Here is a 20,864-nt window from a genome sequence, read left to right on the forward strand (position 1 = left end):
ATGATAACTACAAAATATCATTCATTAACTATTAATGGCCTAACTATTTTTTTACCATACCAAATAGGTTTAAAATGATAAAAACCCAAAATAATAAAATTTTACATTATTCAGTTTTAACTAAAACCAAAATTACTCGTCCTAAAATCGGAAAAAAACACCTTAATATAAACAAATTAATAGAGGACATTTTCGTCATTCCAAGACAGCCCCCACACAAACTCATCTCTCTCTCTCTCTCCTCTGCCAGTTCAAATCCTCTCTCCTCTTACCTCATTCCATCTCATTGGCCCCTGCCTCTCTCATTTCTCTCTCTCTCTTAAAACCCCCCTCCTCTCTACCCACCAAAAACCACAATAAACAAAAAAAAATTAAAACAAGATGCAAAAATTGATAATTCTCTCTCTCCCTCTCCTCTTACTCTTACTGGCGGTGGTGACCTCCGCCACCTCCTCAGCCACATCCGACAACCCAACAATCCATGCCATTCTTCGGGAGAACGGGTTACCAGGTGGTCTCGTTCCCAAATCCACCTACATCTCCTCTTACTCTTTGGACACCGAAACAGGTCTTCTAACCGTTAACCTGACCCAACCCTGCTATGCCCGCTATGCCGATACCAGTCTCGCCTACTTTGACAATTACATAGCTGGGAACCTCAGTTTTGGGCAATTGAATGGGGTACAGGGTTTGGAGCAAGAGGAACTCTTTGTGTGGCTACCCGTTAAGGGAATAATCGAAGAGAACGGATCTGGCGTGATCTTGTTCGATATCGGGTTGGCGCACAAACGGTTGTCACGGTCGCTTTTCGAGGATCCACCGGATTGTCATGGTCCAGATGCTCTCATTCAAGGTGAGAGAGGTTTCAAATTTTGAATAAAGTTTCCATCTTTTTATTTTTATCTGCCCGTTTTAGTTGCATGTTTTATTGGGGTTTTAATTTTTGTTCTTAGTATAGAATATTACTATTTTTATGGGTATGTACGAACTAAAATTTGGTACTTGGTTTACCTCTATTTGAGGTAATGTCAACTTGTTATTATTTATTTTTTCATTGCCACTTGATGTCATATCATATCAGATGCTCTTCTCTGTCATGAGAATTTTAGCTCTATATGTTAACAATGTTAGAATTTAAAAAATAAAAAATACAATTCGGAAATTTCACAAGATTTAAGTTTAATTAATTTGAAATATCATTTGGGAAGATAGAAAAAAAAAAAAAATGAGATTTTCATGTAATATCTCTTTCTGTCTTTTTTGTGTGTTTATTTAGCATTAATGAGGACAGTTGGGGAATTTAGCGAGTTCATATCTTTAGGGGCTTAATTTTCATTTCTACCCTGACAAACTTTGGAATTCTCCTGATATCCTTGTAAAATTTGAAATTTCGGACTATGATCATGCATGTCAAATTGTCAATGCAGATTTAAATGGGTTTAGAAATAAAAAAAAAAACACAAATGGTTTCATGTGGTCAGGAAAGCATGAAATTGTTCCATGATCCTATTTTTTGGTATAAAATTAAGTGTTCTGATACTATTTTTTGGGATAAATTATTCTTTTGCGGCGCTGAAGGCATTTGATTGGAAGTTAGAAAGCTGAGAAGGCTGAGAATTAAACTATTTTTAGGGTTTTGGGTTTCAGCTGAAATGGAGGCATTTAATGCCTTTTAATAGCACTAGTGGTGTTGTTTGCTCTGTTTATGGTCATTTTATTACTCGCATTCTTTCTTTCAAAACCAAAAAAGGAAACCGTAATGGAATATTTTACTTGTAGCACCCCACAATATACTAATATCACATTTCTCTACTTCTAAAAGAAAAAAAGGATTTCAGTTGTTCTCAGATTGAGGAATTTTCAAAAATATGTTCTATAAAAATTAAATGCTTATAAGATCATCTCCCAATAAGTTTGTATCATACTTCTATTGCTGCTTATTTGATCTAATATGATGTTTTCTAATTTTTTTCAGGTAATTTTGGTAGAAGAGGAGGCCCTCAAGAGGAGAGATAAAAATATAATAAAACGGCTGTAATTGCAAAATAGTCCAAATTTGCAAAACTAAATTATAGAAGTACCCCTGGACTAGTTTTGTGTGTTGATACTTTTTCTCAACTCTTGTTGTTGTAATCTTGAAATTTTTGTTTCAGTGGGTGGTTTGACCGGAGTTGATGTGGATTTGAATGTTTGTTAGATATATGGAATAGTTTAGTTTTGCATCTCTTTCTCTCTCTCTCTATCTCAAGGTTTTTTTATTATATAAATTATTAAGTAATATAGGAAAACATAAAGACTGCTGGACTTTTTTGATGGCTTAGATGGATCCGAAAAAACAAAATTTTGTATTCAAACTTTGGAGTCCATTTTTTTTTTTCCAGATCCAAAGTTTATTTTGGATTGTAAATGTGATTTTTTTGTGGCCATTAGAAAAAAATTTGGATCTGAATTTTTTTTTTCTAGAAGTATGTAAGCTGTCAAAAATTCAAGGTACTATTTATGGAGTAGAACTAGGGTGTTCTTAAGTTTATCAAATTTTTTGGTGAATTCAAATATAAAATCCATCAAATAAGTTTTAAATGACAAATTCGAACCGTTAAAACCCGTCTACTTTACGAGTGATACATCTACATGTGAAAATTTTAAACATTCAAATTAATTTCGTATAAAGTCAAGCGGTAAAAAAAAATTCAAAAAATGAATGCATTAAAATTAATTTATTAACCTTCTAATTTTGACCGATTGACTTCATACTAAATTAATTTGAATATTTAAAATTTTTACATGTAGACGCATCACTCTTAAGATAGACGGGTTTTAACGGTTCGAATTCATCATTTAAAGCCGATTTAATGGATTTTAGACTTGAGTTCACCAAAAAAACTTGGTGAACTTAAGAACACCCAAGTTCTACTCCTATTTATGTTTTCTTATATTATTTAATAATAATTTCTAGAATTAAAAAATTCTCTTTCTTGCTTCTAAATATTTGCATCGGTTAAAATTTGATTCCTGTGCTAATAAAAAAGGTCAAAATATCCTAGATTCCCAATCCGATGCATTCTTCCCAAGATAATTCGGTTGGCACCAAATTCAAGAAAAAATAATATAAATTAATTCAATCCTGAAAGGGTCTGAATAACAAGGGGTAACCATCTTTGTCAAATGAGCATATTTTTATAATTTTAAATGAATGAACTAAAGAAATAAATAATATTATGTCGTTTTTGACCTTCAAAAAAAAATATTATGTCGTTTTTATTCAACTAAACAACAACACAAGAGCCGTGTTTTCGAAACAAAATAATAATAAAAAACAACAATAATGACAAAAACAATAAAAAAATATGCGGTCTGCATTGAAGTTATAAATTCAAAACTCGATTGAAATATCTGTAGTAAATATTTAAGTTGAAAGACTTAGACCTCTTCTTTTAAAAAAAATAAAAATAATACAAGAGCTATGGAAAAATTATCAAATTTAGAAAAATTTAATTGCTGCTGTTCAAAGAAAATCAAAAGAAAATTAAATATAAGAAAAAAAAAAAAAAAAGGCAGGCGCGCGCACACACAGGGCTACAAACGAATCGAACCAAAATAAACTTACTCCAGTTTGAGTTTGAGTTTGAATAAAATTCTAACCGAACTGGTTTGATTTGTTTCAGAACGAATTTCAATGGAACAAATTAATTGCAATTTTTTCGGAATCAAATTGAAGTCAATCGAATCACGAACTATGAATTTTTTTACAGCCACCAGTAGTTTATGTATTAGTTTTCTTCACGTGGTTTTCTTTTACCTTTTACCCTTCACCAATTCACACTGATGAATTATAAGTCTGTCCAAAATTCTCTTACCTTTTATGCTGCTAGATTGATTAAAATTACGGCATGATCTATAAAATGAAATTTATTTCCATTGTTAATTACACTGCTGAACCATTTTTCTATGATAAATTACATAGTTGAAACGCTTTGACTCATTTTTATCTCAAAAAATATTATGGTTCACATTTTTTTTTTGCCAAAGAATGAAATCCAATACTTGTGTAATGTCGTACTTGTTTTAACAATCTATCATGCATGATAGATAGGCCTTGATATTGTGTATAGTAAATTGATACCTGGCAAATATATCTTATGAAAAAAAAAATTAACAATTGTATAGTTGCTTGCAAAGGAAAATAAATATATACGTGCGTCACATGTCAGAGACTTATGAATTATGATATTACAGAAAAAGAACTTGGTAAGGCGTATAATAAAATTTATAGCCGTAATAAAACTATAAAAACCGTGTCATAACAGTTTATATTATTTAAAAATATAAAATCTGAATAGTGGCTAAATATAAACCACTAATTATTATCGCAAGTCATAGTATATAAAATAAAATGGTTAGAGAGACAATGCGAATAAAAGAAGAGGAAAATGCAGTTTAGGTATTATTATATTATCTCTAATAAGAAACAGTATAGCTGTATAGAACATAATAATAAATCAATCCGAGCAAATAACAAAATAATTTTGAACGGTTCAAACTTTTCTAATGTAGGATTTAGCGATTTAATTATTACATTATATTCAAATTGTATATATATTTAAGAAGAAAAAAGGTTCGAATGTCTCATGCATTTCATACCTCATTATGTCTCACATTTTATATCTCTGTTTTCAAAGTTCAAATTGTTGATTCAAACTGCTCAACATTTTATATAAACATTTGCTTGAATACCACATTTTATATTTATTTATTTTTTTACTATTTTTTAACATAGTTACAACATCAGTGCTTCTGGGCCATCCAAAAATATTGATTTTGTACCTATCTAAAAAAATAGTAAAAAATTTTCAAAAAATAAAATATATATTGTTATGCAAGCATATTTTAATACAAATATCATGTTAAGTAGTTCGGGTTGACAATTTAAAATTTGAAAATAAAGATATAGAATATGAGATACGATGAGACATGAAAGACACAAGGCATTGGAGTCCTTCTCATTTAAGAAATGGAATATCAAACTTAAATGGTTTTGAATTGATCATCAAAAGTTATTAGAATAAAGAATAGGATTAAAATGCCCCATTATTTTATATTTTTGAAATTTATTTACTATTTTTAAATAGGTATACAATCCTTAATAGTGATTTTGTACCTATCTAATTTAGTAAATTTTCAAAAAAATATAAAATTTTATTTTCAAGCACATTTTAATATAGAAATCATATTGAACAGTTCAGATCACATGTTTGCACTTTGAAAATAGAAGTAAGAACATAGAAGCATGGCTGAAGCGCATATGAGAATTTCAAAAATGAGACATCAGAATTTCAAAAAAACGTCGTTTAGTGCCTCAAAAATTCAGTTTAAGTTTTCGTTCAACGGCAGGCATTCAACGATCGGTATTTTCAAATTATTTTCAAACCCGGCATAAAAAATGTTGATCCGGATTATTTGTAGCAGTCTTTCGAATAAATCAAATTATATAGTATTCCATCTATTTTTAAAAAAATATATTAAATATTTGTAATACTTCAATACAAAAAATAAATAGATTATAAAAAATGAAAAATGAACAAAAAAGAATCCGAAAAAAAAAATTTCCTAAAAAAAAAAAATCCTAAAACCGGAAAAAATTATTCCGGTTTCAATATCCATTTACCGGAAAATTTTTTTCCGAAAATTGGTGTTGAAACCGGAAATTTTTTTTCCGGTTTGGATAGTTTTCGAAATTAACGTGAGATTTGGTTAGTTTTTTAAATTTATATATATTTTTTAATATAAATAAAAAATCGGTTTTAACCTTGCTACCTGGGGATGGGTTACATAGAGTAAAAAATCGAAAATAAGGTGTGTATATATCACGCCAGCTGTGCAAAGAAATGGGCTGAATAGAAAAGGGACAAGAAATCACATGTAGAGATGGGGATGCTCTCACATGTGCTATTGTTCTCTCTTTGTTTCTTTGGTTTTGTTTTGGTTTGTTGACGTCTCATTTATTGCCGATCGTTGCTTCCCTTTTTGTTCTCTATTGGATTCTTATTTTTTTATTGTCTTCAGGTAGATAGTCTAAGAAGCAAGCATTTTATTCTTTGTACGTCCATTTCGCAATACTATTACTATATACCAAAAGTCATAGATAATGTGCTATAAATATTAATAAATTTTCAGACCTAAAGAACCAGACATCGTTCCAAATCAACAGAGATATTGTAGTATCTAGATTCATATATACTATGTACGACATGAATCCATAAATACAAGTTAAAACTCAAAAAGCGAAATAAACAACAATTAACTAAACACCTTACAAGCTAAAGCTTACACTAAAAGTTTGATAGCCATACTTGCATTACATTAACATGACATAAACTAAACCAAGGGCAAACATCAGTAACTACTAAAACTCTCCTCATTTCCAGTATTCAAAAACATTTTATAATTTATTTCAAAGATAAAAAACTCCTGACTCCCGAAGAAAGAAGATAGAACATAGACATAAGCACTATATGGACAACTATTTATTTAATTAGATGAGATCAGGGCCTTGTTGGAAAAATTCCAAGTCTGGGTGCGTGCTCCCCCCGGGATGTCGAGGCCTCCTGTTATGCAAAATTTAACTATATCATCAGAATTCATTTTCTCTCTCTCTCTCGGGATTGCTTTGCAAATTAGTCTACTAACATGTACGGGCGTTTATTGGGTTGGTTTGGTTAAAACTGAATTAAAATAGTCAAAACCAAAATTTTATTCAGTTTTCAAAAATATAACTGAACCAGCCGAATTAGACTTGTCAACCGAATAACAACCGAACCAAAATAACCAAAGTACCTTTCGGGTTGTTTGGTTGAACCGAAATAAGAGATATTAAATTTTAAAAGGTCAAAATTCAATACAAAATACATTTAATAATTATAGAAATAATATGAATTATAAGTTGTTGACATTACATACATTGTTGAATTCCTTACAAAATATGTAGATGTTCTAAAATTTTCCAAACCAAAAATACAAGTTTTGTTGATATTACATACATTATATATAAACATGGATTTTAACCATATAGAGTTTGGTTGGTTTGGTCTTTTCGGTTTTGAAAAATCTAAAACGAAGTAATTCAAAAATACAACCGAACTGATCCATTTAAGCCGAAAAACCAAACCATTTAGTTCAAACTTTTTCGGTTTGGTAGAAAACTAAATAAACCAGATCCAATATACACCCATACTAGTATGTCTTATCAAAAACCTACCACTCTTGACATACTTAGATTTTACTCGTGCTGTAAACAGTCATTTTCAAAGTACCTCTCAAAATAAATTATATACCAATTTTTTTACACAGCTGAAGTGATAGGTATAAAAACAACAGTATTAAGTAATTGCTGTATGGAATCGGCACCATCACATCATACACTAAATTATTCACAAGCTTTCTTTAAGCAAGCGGAATAATGAGACTGACTACAATGTTGCTTTCATATGAAGGTGTTATAAATTTCAAAAATTATATATAAAAAAAGTATAAAGAAAAAGAAAAACACACCTGAAACGTGAAGGATCAAAACCAGGTACATCAGGAGGGCCAATTGGATCGTATCGCGACCCTGGCACAATGCCCCTGTTTATTTAATAACATAAATGATCCCATTAATATGCTTCCAAGTTGGGCAACTTGTATACCTAAACTATAGTTTTTAGAGATCTTTTGGTTCAGAGAAGACGAGGATAAATAAATGACAATTTCAAATGGGTGTATGATCCGGTATCTTCTTGTTCTAAAACTTAAGTGAGAAGAAAAATACTTACGGCATGCCACCGGGAATACCAGGAACGCCAGGAACACCAGGCCGACCGCCCGAAGGAAAAAAGCGTGGATCATTAGGCCCTGTTACATTAATATTGAGTAATTAAAAACATTGATCCCAATTGACATGAGGTTTATACAAATTCATTTTCCAAATACAGAACCTTCTTTAGTAAAGCTATATTAGATTTATAGCAGCATTGTGTTCAGTTTTCACAGATGGAAACAAATTACACAACTCACAAATAAGCCTAGCAGTGGTCAAATATCTATATCATAAGCATGCCCCGATATGTACCTCACCAAAGTTTTGGTTCAGTTCACAACATTTTTATTAGGTTCAACTCACACTTCACAGCTTCATAAAGCAAATCAAGAATCAATGATAACACTGTTCAAGAATAATTACCTATCAGCATGCTACCTTCACCCCCGGTACCTCTGCAGAGAGTAAACTCAATTAATTATTTACAATCATTTCAAGGAATGCTTTGGTAATTGTAGATCTAATCACTGAAACTATGAAATGAAAGAGAAGCAGAGGGCTTAAATGGAAAACCTGCCAGGGTAGAAACCAGCTCCAGGTCCAGGGAATATATCACTGTAGCCCGATGGAGGTACAATTGGAGGATATACCACACTAGACAAACAAAAATTATATAAAAAAAAATCAATAAATTAACTTTAGAATAATTGACAACATTTTGCATAATACACATAACTGATGCATGCTAATTTCTCGCATTTTCTCTTTCTTCATTTGATTAATTTTGACAATTATTTGTTTTTCCCAGTTAGAAAAAAGTAGCGGTCAACTTCGGTGTCACCTCGATTGTTTCTTTAATTTTAATTTGTCTATTTGGGGTTTGAAAGAAATATTTTGCCTTCACTTGGACTAGATTAAATACTTGGCATAATTGGCAAATGCTAACTAATTAGTTAAGGACACTTATGGGCTTTGGATTTGTTTTAAACCTTTTCTTAATTAATGAAGCTCACAATTTATCTTTCGGAAAATAAAACAAAAATACTACAAATACCATTTGAGCAACAAAAACGAATGTCAAAAAAAAAAAAATTGCTCTACTTGCTTTAAAAAAGAGGCAAATAAATTAAAAAAGCCAGACATCAATCCCCTTAAAAACACCAGCCAATGTAAAAATAGCATGAAGTACGAAAAAGATGAATACCCTTCATATGTAGGGGGGAAACCACCGCCTCCTGGCTGATCATAACTACACTCAAAAAAAAAAAAAAAAAAAAAAGAAAAAAAGAGGATCCAAATGATGTAACACAGTTTAAATTTCTGTTAGCAGTGTCTTAAACAGATCAGTACCAAAAGATGCCAAAGCCCAACCAGATTTTGGTGGTGCACCCTTTGGTAATTGCTTGTTACTGATAGTCAAGTCTCAAAATATTAAATAGATAAACGATAAACAAATGCAAAAACGGAACTTCCTAATACTCAAAAGTGGCAAAACCTTCCTTATTCTAACCAATCAATGTCTCAACTTCATCACTCTTTGAAAAGAACGAAATACTACACATTCACTAAGAGTACCCCGTCATCCAATTTTTCCATTAAATTGGAACAAGAAATCTATATCACTGCATTATAGTGTTTTTTGTTATCGGCTCTAACTAGTACTTATATTGAGTGCAAGGAATAACACTATCAAGTCCCTATGAAAGAAAAGCTCAAACTTAGTGAGAACTTCATAAAGTAAAGTTATATCTTGCTTTTACTAACTTATATTGTCGAGATAATGCAAGTGCAATATAAAACATGAGAAAAATTAGAAACTGCGCCTGCAGTTAAAATGTTCTTTTTTTCTTAACTTCTCGTTTTTATTCATCCTTTTGCTTTTACTAACTTGTATAGGGACAAGTGCAAGAAATTGTTTTTACAGGTTCCTCCTTTGGACCACACAACAAAAATACAATAAAGAATGCATACCCTTCAGGATACAAACTGCCGCCTGGCCTTCCATGGCTACAACATCAAAAGATAAATCAAGTTTTAAATACATAAACAAATGCAAGAAAACAATATCTGAGAGTTTATATAATGGGTTCAACAAGTTGGTACTCTTAAGTACCAAACTAAAATCACACAAGCCAATTGAACTAGAATCTAACTCTAAAGTTCAATTATGCGAATCCACAGCTGATAATTACAAATTTACGATCCAGTACTAAGACAAACCAGACGGCATGCATATCAACAGTGGGGTAACAAATGATGATCACCATTGTTGACAAATGAAAGACAAAGCACCTGTTGCGTACCTCAAAAGATAACTAATATTAACATATGCTCGTGCAAAACGTAAGTAATATCTCTCCTACCCCTAAGCCACGGTATATGTTGTGAAAAACATCTTCCCACTCTGCTTCCAAATGAATAAAAAAACCCAAAATAACCCCACGATTACCTCGCTTCTTCCTTCCAGGTAAAGAGAGAAAAACATACTCTTGGTACATTTGGAAGGTATAACAAGGATATTTTTGTATTTTATGATGATATGTTTCTTATTATAAGAAAATATATATTACCTCTCCGAAGATGAAGCATTCACATCCCTCATACCCTGATTACCCGAACCACTAGGGTTTGCACCCACCAATTTATCCAGAATTGCAGAGTTGACATAGTCAACAAGCCCTTTGAAATTTTTGTACATCTCTCCATAGTTCTTTAGCTGAGCCTCGCCTTCTACCACATGATCATTCACACTGCAATAGGGGAGCGGACTACTTTTTATTTCTGAATCTTTTCAAAAAATTCGACAGGTACTATCATTCTCTCAGCTTGTGCATTTTATGTGCGTTGAAAGGCGGCTGGAGGGTATGTGAAAGGGAATACAATTTGCAATAATAATTGGTTATATAGTTAATAACAATATAGAGTGAGGCTATGGTACTTTGCAAAGCACGGATCAGTCCGTGCTATGGATTCAAATCTACTTTTTCAACATTTAAAGTCCAAACCATCGATCTGAACCGCTCAACATGATCCCCATATTAAAAATATAAAAATTTGGTCTCCAAGCACATTTTAATATGGAGATCATGTTGAGCAGTTCAGATCGACTGTTTGGACTGTGAAGGTGGAGATAAGGATGTTAGGCATGATTGAGATTTGAGGCACAAAAGAAACAAGGCATTTGAACCCTACTCTAACTATATATACAGAGATATGATTTTGTTATGGATTTTTATTGAATAGTGGAACCAAATGGAAATCTACAAACATAATAGAAAAGAAATAATAATTGGAAATTTAAAAAACAAATCCTTACTTGATTTCAAGGTGCAAGAGCTCCTTTTGCTCCCCAAGATCAACAACATCAATAGGAAGCTTATCACCAATTACCAGTGCCTTTACCAGTACGCGCATTTTTCTACCTTTCTCCTCTTTAAAATACAAAAATCCATATCTGTCCTCCATCTCGTTCCACCCATCTATACCTACTTCTTCCACAACTGTACACAATTTAAAAAAAATAAATCAAAATCCTCTCATTCTTCGACTACAATTTAAATGCAATTCTTCGACTAGAATTTAACCTCAATTTAACGAAATTGCGAAAAACAAAGTGTAGCAGAGGTCCCAGAACGAAAGATACAAAATTTAAGGACAATATAAACGAGTTGGATAAGACAGCTTACATGAAGAGAGGTCATCGGAATTGGTGGCGGGACCCACAGCGAGAAGAGAGAAACCAGCAGCTAGAAAGGAGGAATGCACCGCAAAAACGACCTTGTCGTGCGCGTTACGAAAGGTTGGGCGCGATGCCCTCAACACCGCCATGGCACCCTGCTCCGTCGCCATTACTACTTCAGTCCTCCAAGGTTGGAATTCGATCGATTAATTAGAGATTTGTGCTAGGGTTTTGTGCGCTGGTGTACAAGATAGGCTGATTTGTGATTTGAAGGTGGGTTTTGGTTTTGATTGAGGAAAAGAACAGAAAAGGTCGCGTGAAGCTTCGCGCCTTTGCACCATGACCGACTAAAATTAAGGAAACTTTTTATTTTATTTTTATATTTTATAATTAAAATTTAAAAATATCATTCCATAGATTTAATTATTTTTTATACTATTATATATTTATAACAGTAGCAACTAGCAAACCATCATAATATAATTTTATATATTTTAGAAGGGTTCAAATACCTTTCATTTTTTATGTTTATAATGGTTTTAGTTTTAAAACTAAAATAACTTAAAATTTTAAATTTTAATGTCAAGATAAAAAAAACTAAAAATGATCTACATTATTTTTTCTACACGCACGTAAAAAAATCATGATATTTCAATCATGTTTTAATTAATATCAAGAGCTTGTAAAAATAAAATTCTAGACGTTGATATTTTATCTTATTGATTTATAAAAAAACAAAAATTGAAAAATAATAATGTTTTATGTGCATGTAGAATAAAAATACATATCACATCTAATAGATTTATTTTGAAATATAAATTTTAGAATTTTTCATTATTAGAAAATTGAAAAGTGAAGACAATGATAGAAGTACAAAAAATGGATGTATTTGAACCTTAATAATTTTAATTATTTTGTAAACTATTATATCAGTAGCAAGCAATCATCGATAAATTTTATAAATTTTAGAACCTTTAAGAAAAAATAAAACAGAAACATGTGCAATTTTGAATTTATGATGCATTCCATCGGAAGCATCTCTAGTTGGTTTTGGCCGTTTAAAATAATTATTTTGTGTTTTCATTTTTATAAATAAGAAACTAAAACGTATTATAATAGAGGAAAAATTATTATGTAGTGAACTTTCACTCTGAACATATATTTAGAATTATTCATAACAATACAAGATGATAATGGTAAATAAACACTTAAAAAATGTTCAATAATTTCAAGGTTTCAGATTTAAATACATGTATTTTTGCCACAAAAATTGAAATAAGAGAAAAATCAACAGATAGTGTACCGATTTTTTTATTTATATCCAAAAATTAAATTAAATTTCAAAAACTAACCGAACCGGCTGTCAAATTTTAAATCTACCCAAACCGGTTAACCGTTAACCGGACCAAATTTCCGGTTAACGGTTAACCGGATTCGTTGGTTCGCTGAACCGTTAACCGAACCCAATTTTTTTTTTTTTTTTTTTTTTTTTTTTTTTACTTTTTTTTAAAACAGAAAATTTTAAATTTTTTTTATTTTTCTATTGAAAATATACATGAAAATTCGTATTTAGATTTATCAAATTTACACCAAATTTTTTTGTAAATCAAATATGAAATTTAAAATTATAGAAAAATACACATACACATACACATATACATATACATATACATAAATAATATACGGTTACCAATTTTTTTTTTTTTTTACTTTTTTTTAAAACAGAAAATTTTAAAATTTTTTTTTCTATTGAAAATATACATGAAAATTCGTATTTAGATTTATCAAATTTACACCAAAAATTTTTGTAAATCAAATATGAAATTTAAAATTATAGAAAAATACACATACACATACACATACACATACACATACACATACACATATACATATACATAAATAATATACGGTTACCAATTTTTTTTTTTTTTTTTTACTTTTTTTTAAAACAGAAAATTTTAAATTTTTTTATTTTTCTATTGAAAATATACATGAAAATTCGTATTTAGATTTATCAAATTTACACCAAAATTTTTTGTAAATCAAATATGAAATTTAAAATTATAGAAAAATACACATATACATACACATACACATACACATACACATACACATACACATACACATACACATACACATACACATACACATACACATACACATACACATACACATACACATACACATATACATATACATAAATAATATACGGTTACCAATTTTTTTTTTTTTTTTTTTTACTTTTTTTTAAAACAGAAAATTTTAAATTTTTTTATTTTTCTATTGAAAATATACATGAAAATTCGTATTTAGATTTATCAAATTTACACCAAAAATTTTTGTAAATCAAATATGAAATTTAAAATTATAGAAAAATACACATACACATACACATACACATACACATACACATACACATACACATACACATACACATACACATACACATACACATACACATACACATACACATACACATACACATACACATACACATACACATATACATACACATATACATAAATAATATACGGTTACCAATTTCTTTTTTTTTTTACTTTTTTTTAAAACAGAAAATTTTAATATTTTTTATTTTTCTATTGAAAATATACATGAAAATTCGTATTTAGATTTATTAAAATTTTCTCTTTTAAATTTTTTTTTAAAAAAAGTAAAAAAAAAAAAAAAAAAATTGGTGACCGTATATTATTTATGTATATGTATCTGTATATGTGTATGTGTATGTGTATTTTTCTATAATTTAAAATTTCATATTTGATTTACAAAAATTTTTGGTGTAAATTTGATAAATCTAAATACGAATTTTCATGTATATTTTCAATAGAAAAATAAAAAAATTTAAAATTTTCTGTTTTAAAAAAAAGTAAAAAAAAAAAAAAAATTGGTAACCGTATATTATTTATGTATATGTATATGTATATGTGTATGTGTATGTGTATGTGTATGTGTATTTTTCTATAATTTTAAATTTCATATTTGATTTACAAAAATTTTTGGTGTAAATTTGATAAATCTAAATACGAATTTTCATGTATATTTTCAATAGAAAAATAAAAAAATTTAAAATTTTATGTTTTAAAAAAAAGTAAAAAAAGTAAAAAAAAAAAAAAAAAAAAAAATTGGGTTCGGTTAACGGTTCAGCGAACCAACGAATCCGGTTAACCGTTAACCGGACCCATGGTTTGGGTCCGGTTAACGGTTAACCGAACCATTTCAAAGGGTCCGGTTAACCGTTAACCGGAAATTTGGTCCGGTTAACGGTTAACCGGTTTGGGTAGATTTAAAATTTGACAGCCGGTTCGGTTAGTTTTTGAAATTTAATTTAATTTTTGGATATAAATAAAAAAATCGGGATAGTGTACATGAATCTCCGGCCATTTTTATTAATACCCTAAAAAAAAATTTAAAAATATCTATGCATGCGGTTTTTTTTTTTAAATGTCCCGACCGCCTAGGCTTGGGGCGGCCCAAAAATCAAGCGGACCGCCTGGGCCTGGGGTGGGCCACACCCCAACCAGACTGCCCCTGGCAGGGGTGGTCCTCTTATTTATTTATTTATTTTATTTTTCACCCCAACCAGACTGCCCCTGCCAGGGGCGCTCCTCTTATTTTATTATTTATTATTTTTTATTTTTTTAAGAGAGATCTTAATATTTTTTATTTAAATAATTTTGTGAAAAAAAGTTTTCATATTTAGAGTGTATGCCAAAAAATAAGACATTTGATATATTTATGAGTGAGATGTCGTAACTTTTTATAACTTTAATTTGTTTTGTTAGTTGGATATCACAAGTCTAAAGATAACACTAATTAAAGACTTATCCTTAATTACAAAATTTCAAGCTCTGACAGCTTGTTGATCTTCTTCTCTTTATTTATGGTACTAAAACAGTAGTTTAGAGCTACTAAAATATGTTCAAACCTCAAATTAGATCTCTGTCCATGCACAAAATATTCTAGACTGACCCTGATAAGGTACCAAGTCCAAACTCAGCAACCAAGCACTAGGCAAAGGCCACTGGTATAGTGCAATGCACTAAAAACATCAAATTTGACTTTTGCTGGTAAATCAGTAAGTATAGATTGATACAAGGACTAAACTGTAAAATTTATTACACCAGCATGTAGAGCATTCAAAAATACACAGAATTGATATAAATTTCAACTTATTTGGATTTTTCTACAGTTAGTTATGAATTTCTAAAGTTTAATTTTCGGAAAAACTTTAAACAGCCATAACTTTGGCTAGAAAACTCGGATTTACGCGTATGAGTACTTTTCGGAAAGGGGAGGACGAGACAGATCCATTTTGCCTCGGTGGTACACCAGGCATCGTTGCATCAAAATTTCAAAAAAACGTCGTTTAGTGCCTCAAAAATCCAGTTTAAGTTTTTTTGTTCGACGGTAGGCATTAAAAAACAGCGATTTTCAAACCATCTTAATAAATTGTAAAAAAATTCAAAAAAATGTAAAATTTGGTCTCCAAGTACATTTTAATATAGATTAAACATCTAATGGTTTGGATCGGCTATTTGGACTTCAAAACTAGAGATATGAGCGCGAATTAAAACGCCCCGTTTAATTCACGAAGTAGCGTAGCCTTACTCTACATGTATATATATGTATATTATATATATATAATATATGTATATGTATATATTTATAATATATACATATATACATATATTATAAATAAATGAGTTTATAAAAAAAATTTGTATATATGTATATGTGTTGATACGTTCAAAGGGTATGGTAAAAAGCTTCAGTACAATGAGATGTACCTTTTAACCCTAAATACACTTTCGGTTCATATTGCAAGTATACAATCCTATCGTGTAGTATATTCTCGGGTATCGATTCACAGGGAGTATGTTTAATTACTATGCTTAAACTTTAAATAATAAATTTCAGAAAATAAAAGGAAAGTAAAGTGAAATAAAAGTAAATTGGGGAGTTTTGTTCTAATTAATCCTAAGTTTGGGTTCAATACCCTAAAGAGAGGAATTAAAAACAATTAAAGTAAATAAAAGTAAAAGAAATGAATTGATTTGCTTTCAAGATTTAGAGATCTAGGGGTCTTTGGTCTACAATCCCTTTCTAACTCTATTAATTCGGTATTTGTTTGAATTCATGTATGATTTGACGAGGTTTCTAACCTAATATGTTATTAAGGGTTACTTTCGTAAATTAATAACGTGCCTAGGTAACTCGAACTTCTCGATTATGTCCCCCACCCTAGTTACCTAGACCTATTAAGCTCTTGTTAGTCTCTCCTCTCCTCAAATATTGGTACATCACAATTAAGTCCATCATACCAATACCCGATTCGAATTGAGATGTCCTAATTAGGGTTTGGCTTCACGGTTAGGTCATTCACCAAGTTCCTAACCTTAATTTCTATAGTTCCGGCTTAGATTAAATTGGTTACAATCTTAATCTAAACCTAGGGTATTTGCATTCATAATTTGGTACTATCCTATTGATCACAGTCAATTTTGGTTCTTTCGAATCCAAAACGGGATACTACAATTTTTGGGCCGCCCCAGACCCAGGCGGTCGGGGCATTTTTAAATTTTTTCTTTTTTTTAGGGTATTAATAAAAGAAGGCCAATGAATCTCCAACCTTGTATTTCTCTATTCGGCAGCTCATACTTAAATATAACTAATTAGGCCCAGCCCATTTTTTGTTCAAGCCCAAAAAGAGATTGTAATCTAGTCCAAATAAATTAATAATTAAAGCAATCTATGATCTTACGCCCCAAATAAATTAATAATTAAGCAATCTAGCCCAAACAAACAAGTATACTACTATATCTACATAATATAAAAGAGACTATATATCAATTGATATCATTATTTCCAATATATAAATTACTAATCAAAGAAAATTATACAGAACAGTACATAAATCAATCTCCTCGTAATTATTAACAAATGAATTGTTAAAAGAGCACGGTTAAAATATATCCGGCTATTTTTATTAATATCCTTTAAAAAAAACTTAATTTTAAAAATAACCCTACATTGAATATTTTTTTAAAAATGCCCCAACCGCCAGGCCCACGGACGACCCAAAACACAAGCGGACCGCCCGTCCCACGGGCGGGTCACAGCACTAGCAGACCGCCTGTGGGACGGGCGGTTCACTGTTCACTATTTTTTTTTTAGAGATCTTAGTATTTTGATTTAAATAATTTTGTGAAATTTTTTTTTTCTTATTTAGAGTGTATGCCAAAAAAAATAAAATATTTGATATATTTACGAAGTGATGTCGTAAATCTTTATAACTTTGATTTTTTTTTTGGTGAACTTTGATTTTTTTTTTTTGTGAACTTTGATTTGATTTTTTTTATTTTATATCACAAGTCTAAATATAACACTAATGAATGACTTGGCCTTTATTCTGGTTTTTATAATATATCTATAACATACACATACACATACACATACACATACACATACACATACACATACACATACACATACACATACACATACACATACACATACACATACACATATACACATATAAACATATACATATACATATATTATATGTATAATATACATATATATACATGTAGAGTAAGTGGTCTGCTAGTGCTGTGACCCGCCCGTGGGACGGGTGGTCCGCTTGTGTTTTAAGCTGCCCGTGGGCCTGGCGGTTGGGGCATTTAAAAAAAAAAATTCAATGTAGGGTTATTTTTAAAATTAATTTTTTTTGGTGGCGGGACCCACAGCGAGAAGAGAGAAACCAGTGATGCGCGCAAAAGCGTATGCACAAAGTTTCAGTACAATGATGTACCTTTTAAACCTTCAACACACATTTGAGTTAAATTGCAAGTGCACAATTCTATCAAAGTAGTATTTGAGGTATCGAACCACAGGGAGTACGATAAAAACTTAGTATAAACTTTACTAATAAATTTCAGAAAATAAAAGGAAAGTAAAGTGCAATAAAAGTAAATTGGGGGGGGGGGGTTGTTCTAACAATTCCTAAATTTGGGTTCAATACCCGAATAGAGAGTTTAAAACAATAAAAGTAAATGAATGAAAAAGAAAGGAATTGATTTGTTTTCAAGATTTAGAGATCTAGGGGTCTTTGGTCTACATTCCCTTGCTAACTATATCTATTCGGTATTTGTTTAAGTTCATGTATGATTTGATGAGGTTTCTAACCTAATATGTCATTAAGGGTCACTTTCGTGAATTAATAACGTGTCTAAGTAATTCAGACTTCACGGTTAGGTCCTTCACCCTAGCTACTTAGACCATAAGCTCTTGTTAGTCTCTCCTCTCCTCAAATATTGATACTTAACGATTAAGTCCTTCATACCAATACCCGATTCGATTTGAGATGTCATAATTAGGGTTTGCCTTCACGGTTAGGTTCTTCACCAAATTCCTAACCTTAATTTCTATAGTTCCGGCTTAGATTACAAATTGGTTACAATCCTAATCTAAACCTAGGGTATTTGCATTCATAATTTGGTACTCTCCTCTCGTCCTAACTTCTTTGGATCCTTTGACAAAGAGATACCAAAGCGGGACTACTGCGATTTCAAGTACTAATTATGTAATTAACACAAATGATAAATCACAAAAATTAACATCAAATCCCATAAAACAATCATAACAAAGACAAATAACCGAATAAGATACAATTAAACAAGTTCATGCATTGACCTAAACCCCTAGAGAGAGAACTACTCCCTCATGGAGAGATCCATTACAAAAATTGGCAAAGTAAGAAGAAATGAAATAAAGGAAGTAATTACACCCTTTGACAAATCAAAAACCTCTATCTTGCCGACTTCTTGCTCAGGAAACCCTTCTTCTCCTTGCTTGAAAGCTTTCATTTTCTCCAGAATTTATCGCTAAGTATTGTGTATGTGGAGAGAATGAATGAGGAAGGGATAATGTGTGAGATGGGAAGAGATGCCTTGAATGGAGAATAAACCCCCTCTTTTATAGCCAAGGATCATGCCCAATTAAGAGGCTAGGAAGTGGAGTTAGTGGGTGTTATATTTGGATTGTTTTCCAGGATTGTATTGTCCACATTTGGCTGTAAAAACGTGTCCCTGGTGCGCCAAAAATAGAAACCGTGTTGAAATCATGTAAATTTGGCTTTTCTGCGGCTCCAGTGCAGATGGCCGATCCGCACTGCGGGTGGTCTTATCCGCATTGACTCTAAGTTTCCTTATTTAATTTCTGCGAATTAGTTGAATGCGGATGGCAGTGCGGATGGCTGACCCGCACTGCGGGTGGATTCTGCTTCTCTGAAGGTCCTGAAATCGGCTAAGTATTGGGTGCGGCTGGGCTCATCCGCACTGCGGATGGAAGTTCATCCGCACTAGGCTCAGACTTTTTCCTGCGCAGCACTTGGATGTTGGAAATGCGGCTAAGTACTCAGTGCGGCTGCTCTGATCCGCACTGGGGGGTATTTTCGTCATTTTTCATCATTTCCTGCAACGAAAAGCCAAACAACCGCAGTAGCTTGATTCTAGGTGTATTTAAATCATTTTATATTAAAAATACAAGATATTTGAGGTTGTTTTATGATAAAATCTAGATCAAATGTGTATATAATTTATGCTTATCAACCAGCAGCTAGAAAGGAGGAATGCACCGCAAAAGCGACCTTGTCGTGCGCGTTACGAAAGGTTGGTCGTGATGCCCTCAACACCGCCATGGTATGCGATGCCCTCAACACCGCCATGGCACCCTGCTCCGTCGCCATTACTACAGTTCTCCAAGGTTGGAATTCGATCGATTAATTAGAGATTTGTGCTAGGTTTTTGTGCTCTGGTGTACAAGATAGGGTGATTTGTGATTTGAAGTTGGGTTTTGGTTTTGGTTTTGATTGAGAAAAAGAACAGAAAAGGTGGCGTGAAGCTTCGCGCCTTTGCACCATGACCAACTAAAATTAAGGAAACATTTTATTTTATTTTTATATTTTATAATTAAAATTTTAAATATAATTCTACAGAGTTAATTATTTTCTAAACTATTATATCAGTAGCAAACCATCATGACATAATTTTATTTATTTTAGGAGGGTTTAAATGCTTTTTTATTTTTATAACGCTTTAGCTTAAAATTAAAAAAACTTAAAATTTTAAATTTTAATATCAAAATAAAACAATCAAAATTCAAAAATGATCTACATTATTTTCTCTATGCACAAATAAAATATTATGACATTTCAATCACGTTGATTTTCTATCTTAGATTCATAAAAAATAAAAATAAAAATAAAAAAGTGATAATTTTTTATGTGCATGTAGCGTAGAAAATACACATCACATCTAATGAATTTATTTTGAAATATAAATTTTAGAATTTTTATTATTAGAAAATTAAAAA

General features: G+C 31.0%; 2 protein-coding genes across 4 annotated transcripts; one reads left to right on the forward strand and one right to left on the reverse strand.

The window, feature by feature from the left end:
- The first annotated feature begins 263 nt into the window (after window positions 1-263).
- On the forward strand, window positions 264-2,183 carry LOC144552900 (serine protease, putative (Protein of unknown function, DUF538)). Its single transcript, XM_078300929.1, has 2 exons — window positions 264-853; window positions 1,976-2,183. Exons 1-2 carry the CDS (start codon window positions 382-384, stop codon window positions 2,014-2,016), a joined length of 513 nt encoding a protein of 170 aa, XP_078157055.1. The 5' UTR covers window positions 264-381; the 3' UTR covers window positions 2,017-2,183.
- A 4,100-nt stretch (window positions 2,184-6,283) lies between these two features.
- Window positions 6,284-11,786, reverse strand: LOC144552901 (proteasome inhibitor-like protein). Of its 3 annotated transcripts, XM_078300930.1 has the most exons (10): window positions 11,482-11,784; window positions 11,112-11,295; window positions 10,366-10,545; window positions 9,767-9,802; window positions 9,000-9,044; window positions 8,369-8,449; window positions 8,219-8,250; window positions 7,812-7,890; window positions 7,549-7,623; window positions 6,284-6,605 (listed from the first exon to the last, which is right to left on the reverse strand). In XM_078300930.1, the coding sequence occupies exons 1-10, from the start codon at window positions 11,642-11,644 to the stop codon at window positions 6,533-6,535; spliced, it is 948 nt and encodes a 315-aa protein (XP_078157056.1). In that variant the 5' UTR covers window positions 11,645-11,784; the 3' UTR covers window positions 6,284-6,532. The 3 variants fall into 3 exon arrangements, with proteins under 3 accessions (XP_078157056.1, XP_078157057.1, XP_078157058.1); XM_078300931.1 differs by lacking the exon at window positions 9,767-9,802 and having other exon boundaries at window positions 11,482-11,786; XM_078300932.1 differs by lacking the exon at window positions 7,812-7,890.
- Between the last annotated feature and the right edge of the window lie 9,078 nt (window positions 11,787-20,864).

This window comes from Carex rostrata, chromosome 4 (genome assembly GCF_964058835.1).
Source record: "Carex rostrata chromosome 4, lpCarRost1.2, whole genome shotgun sequence".
Classification (NCBI taxonomy): domain Eukaryota; kingdom Viridiplantae; phylum Streptophyta; class Magnoliopsida; order Poales; family Cyperaceae; genus Carex; species Carex rostrata.

Excerpts from the sequence above, each read along its gene's own strand:
- LOC144552900 (XM_078300929.1), top strand. The coding sequence starts at position 382 with ATGCAAAAATTGATAATTCTCTCTCTCCCTCTCCTCTTACTCTTACTG. Across the intron at positions 854-1,975 it reads TCCAGATGCTCTCATTCAAG|GTAATTTTGGTAGAAGAGGA; the intron begins GTGAGAGAGGTT and ends AATTTTTTTCAG.
- LOC144552901 (XM_078300930.1), bottom strand. The coding sequence starts at position 11,644 with ATGGCGACGGAGCAGGGTGCCATGGCGGTGTTGAGGGCATCGCGCCCA. Across the intron at positions 10,546-11,111 it reads CTCTTGCACCTTGAAATCAA|TGTGAATGATCATGTGGTAG; the intron begins GTAAGGATTTGT and ends CCCCTATTGCAG. Across the intron at positions 7,891-8,218 it reads TGAAGGTAGCATGCTGATAG|GGCCTAATGATCCACGCTTT; the intron begins GTAATTATTCTT and ends TTAATGTAACAG.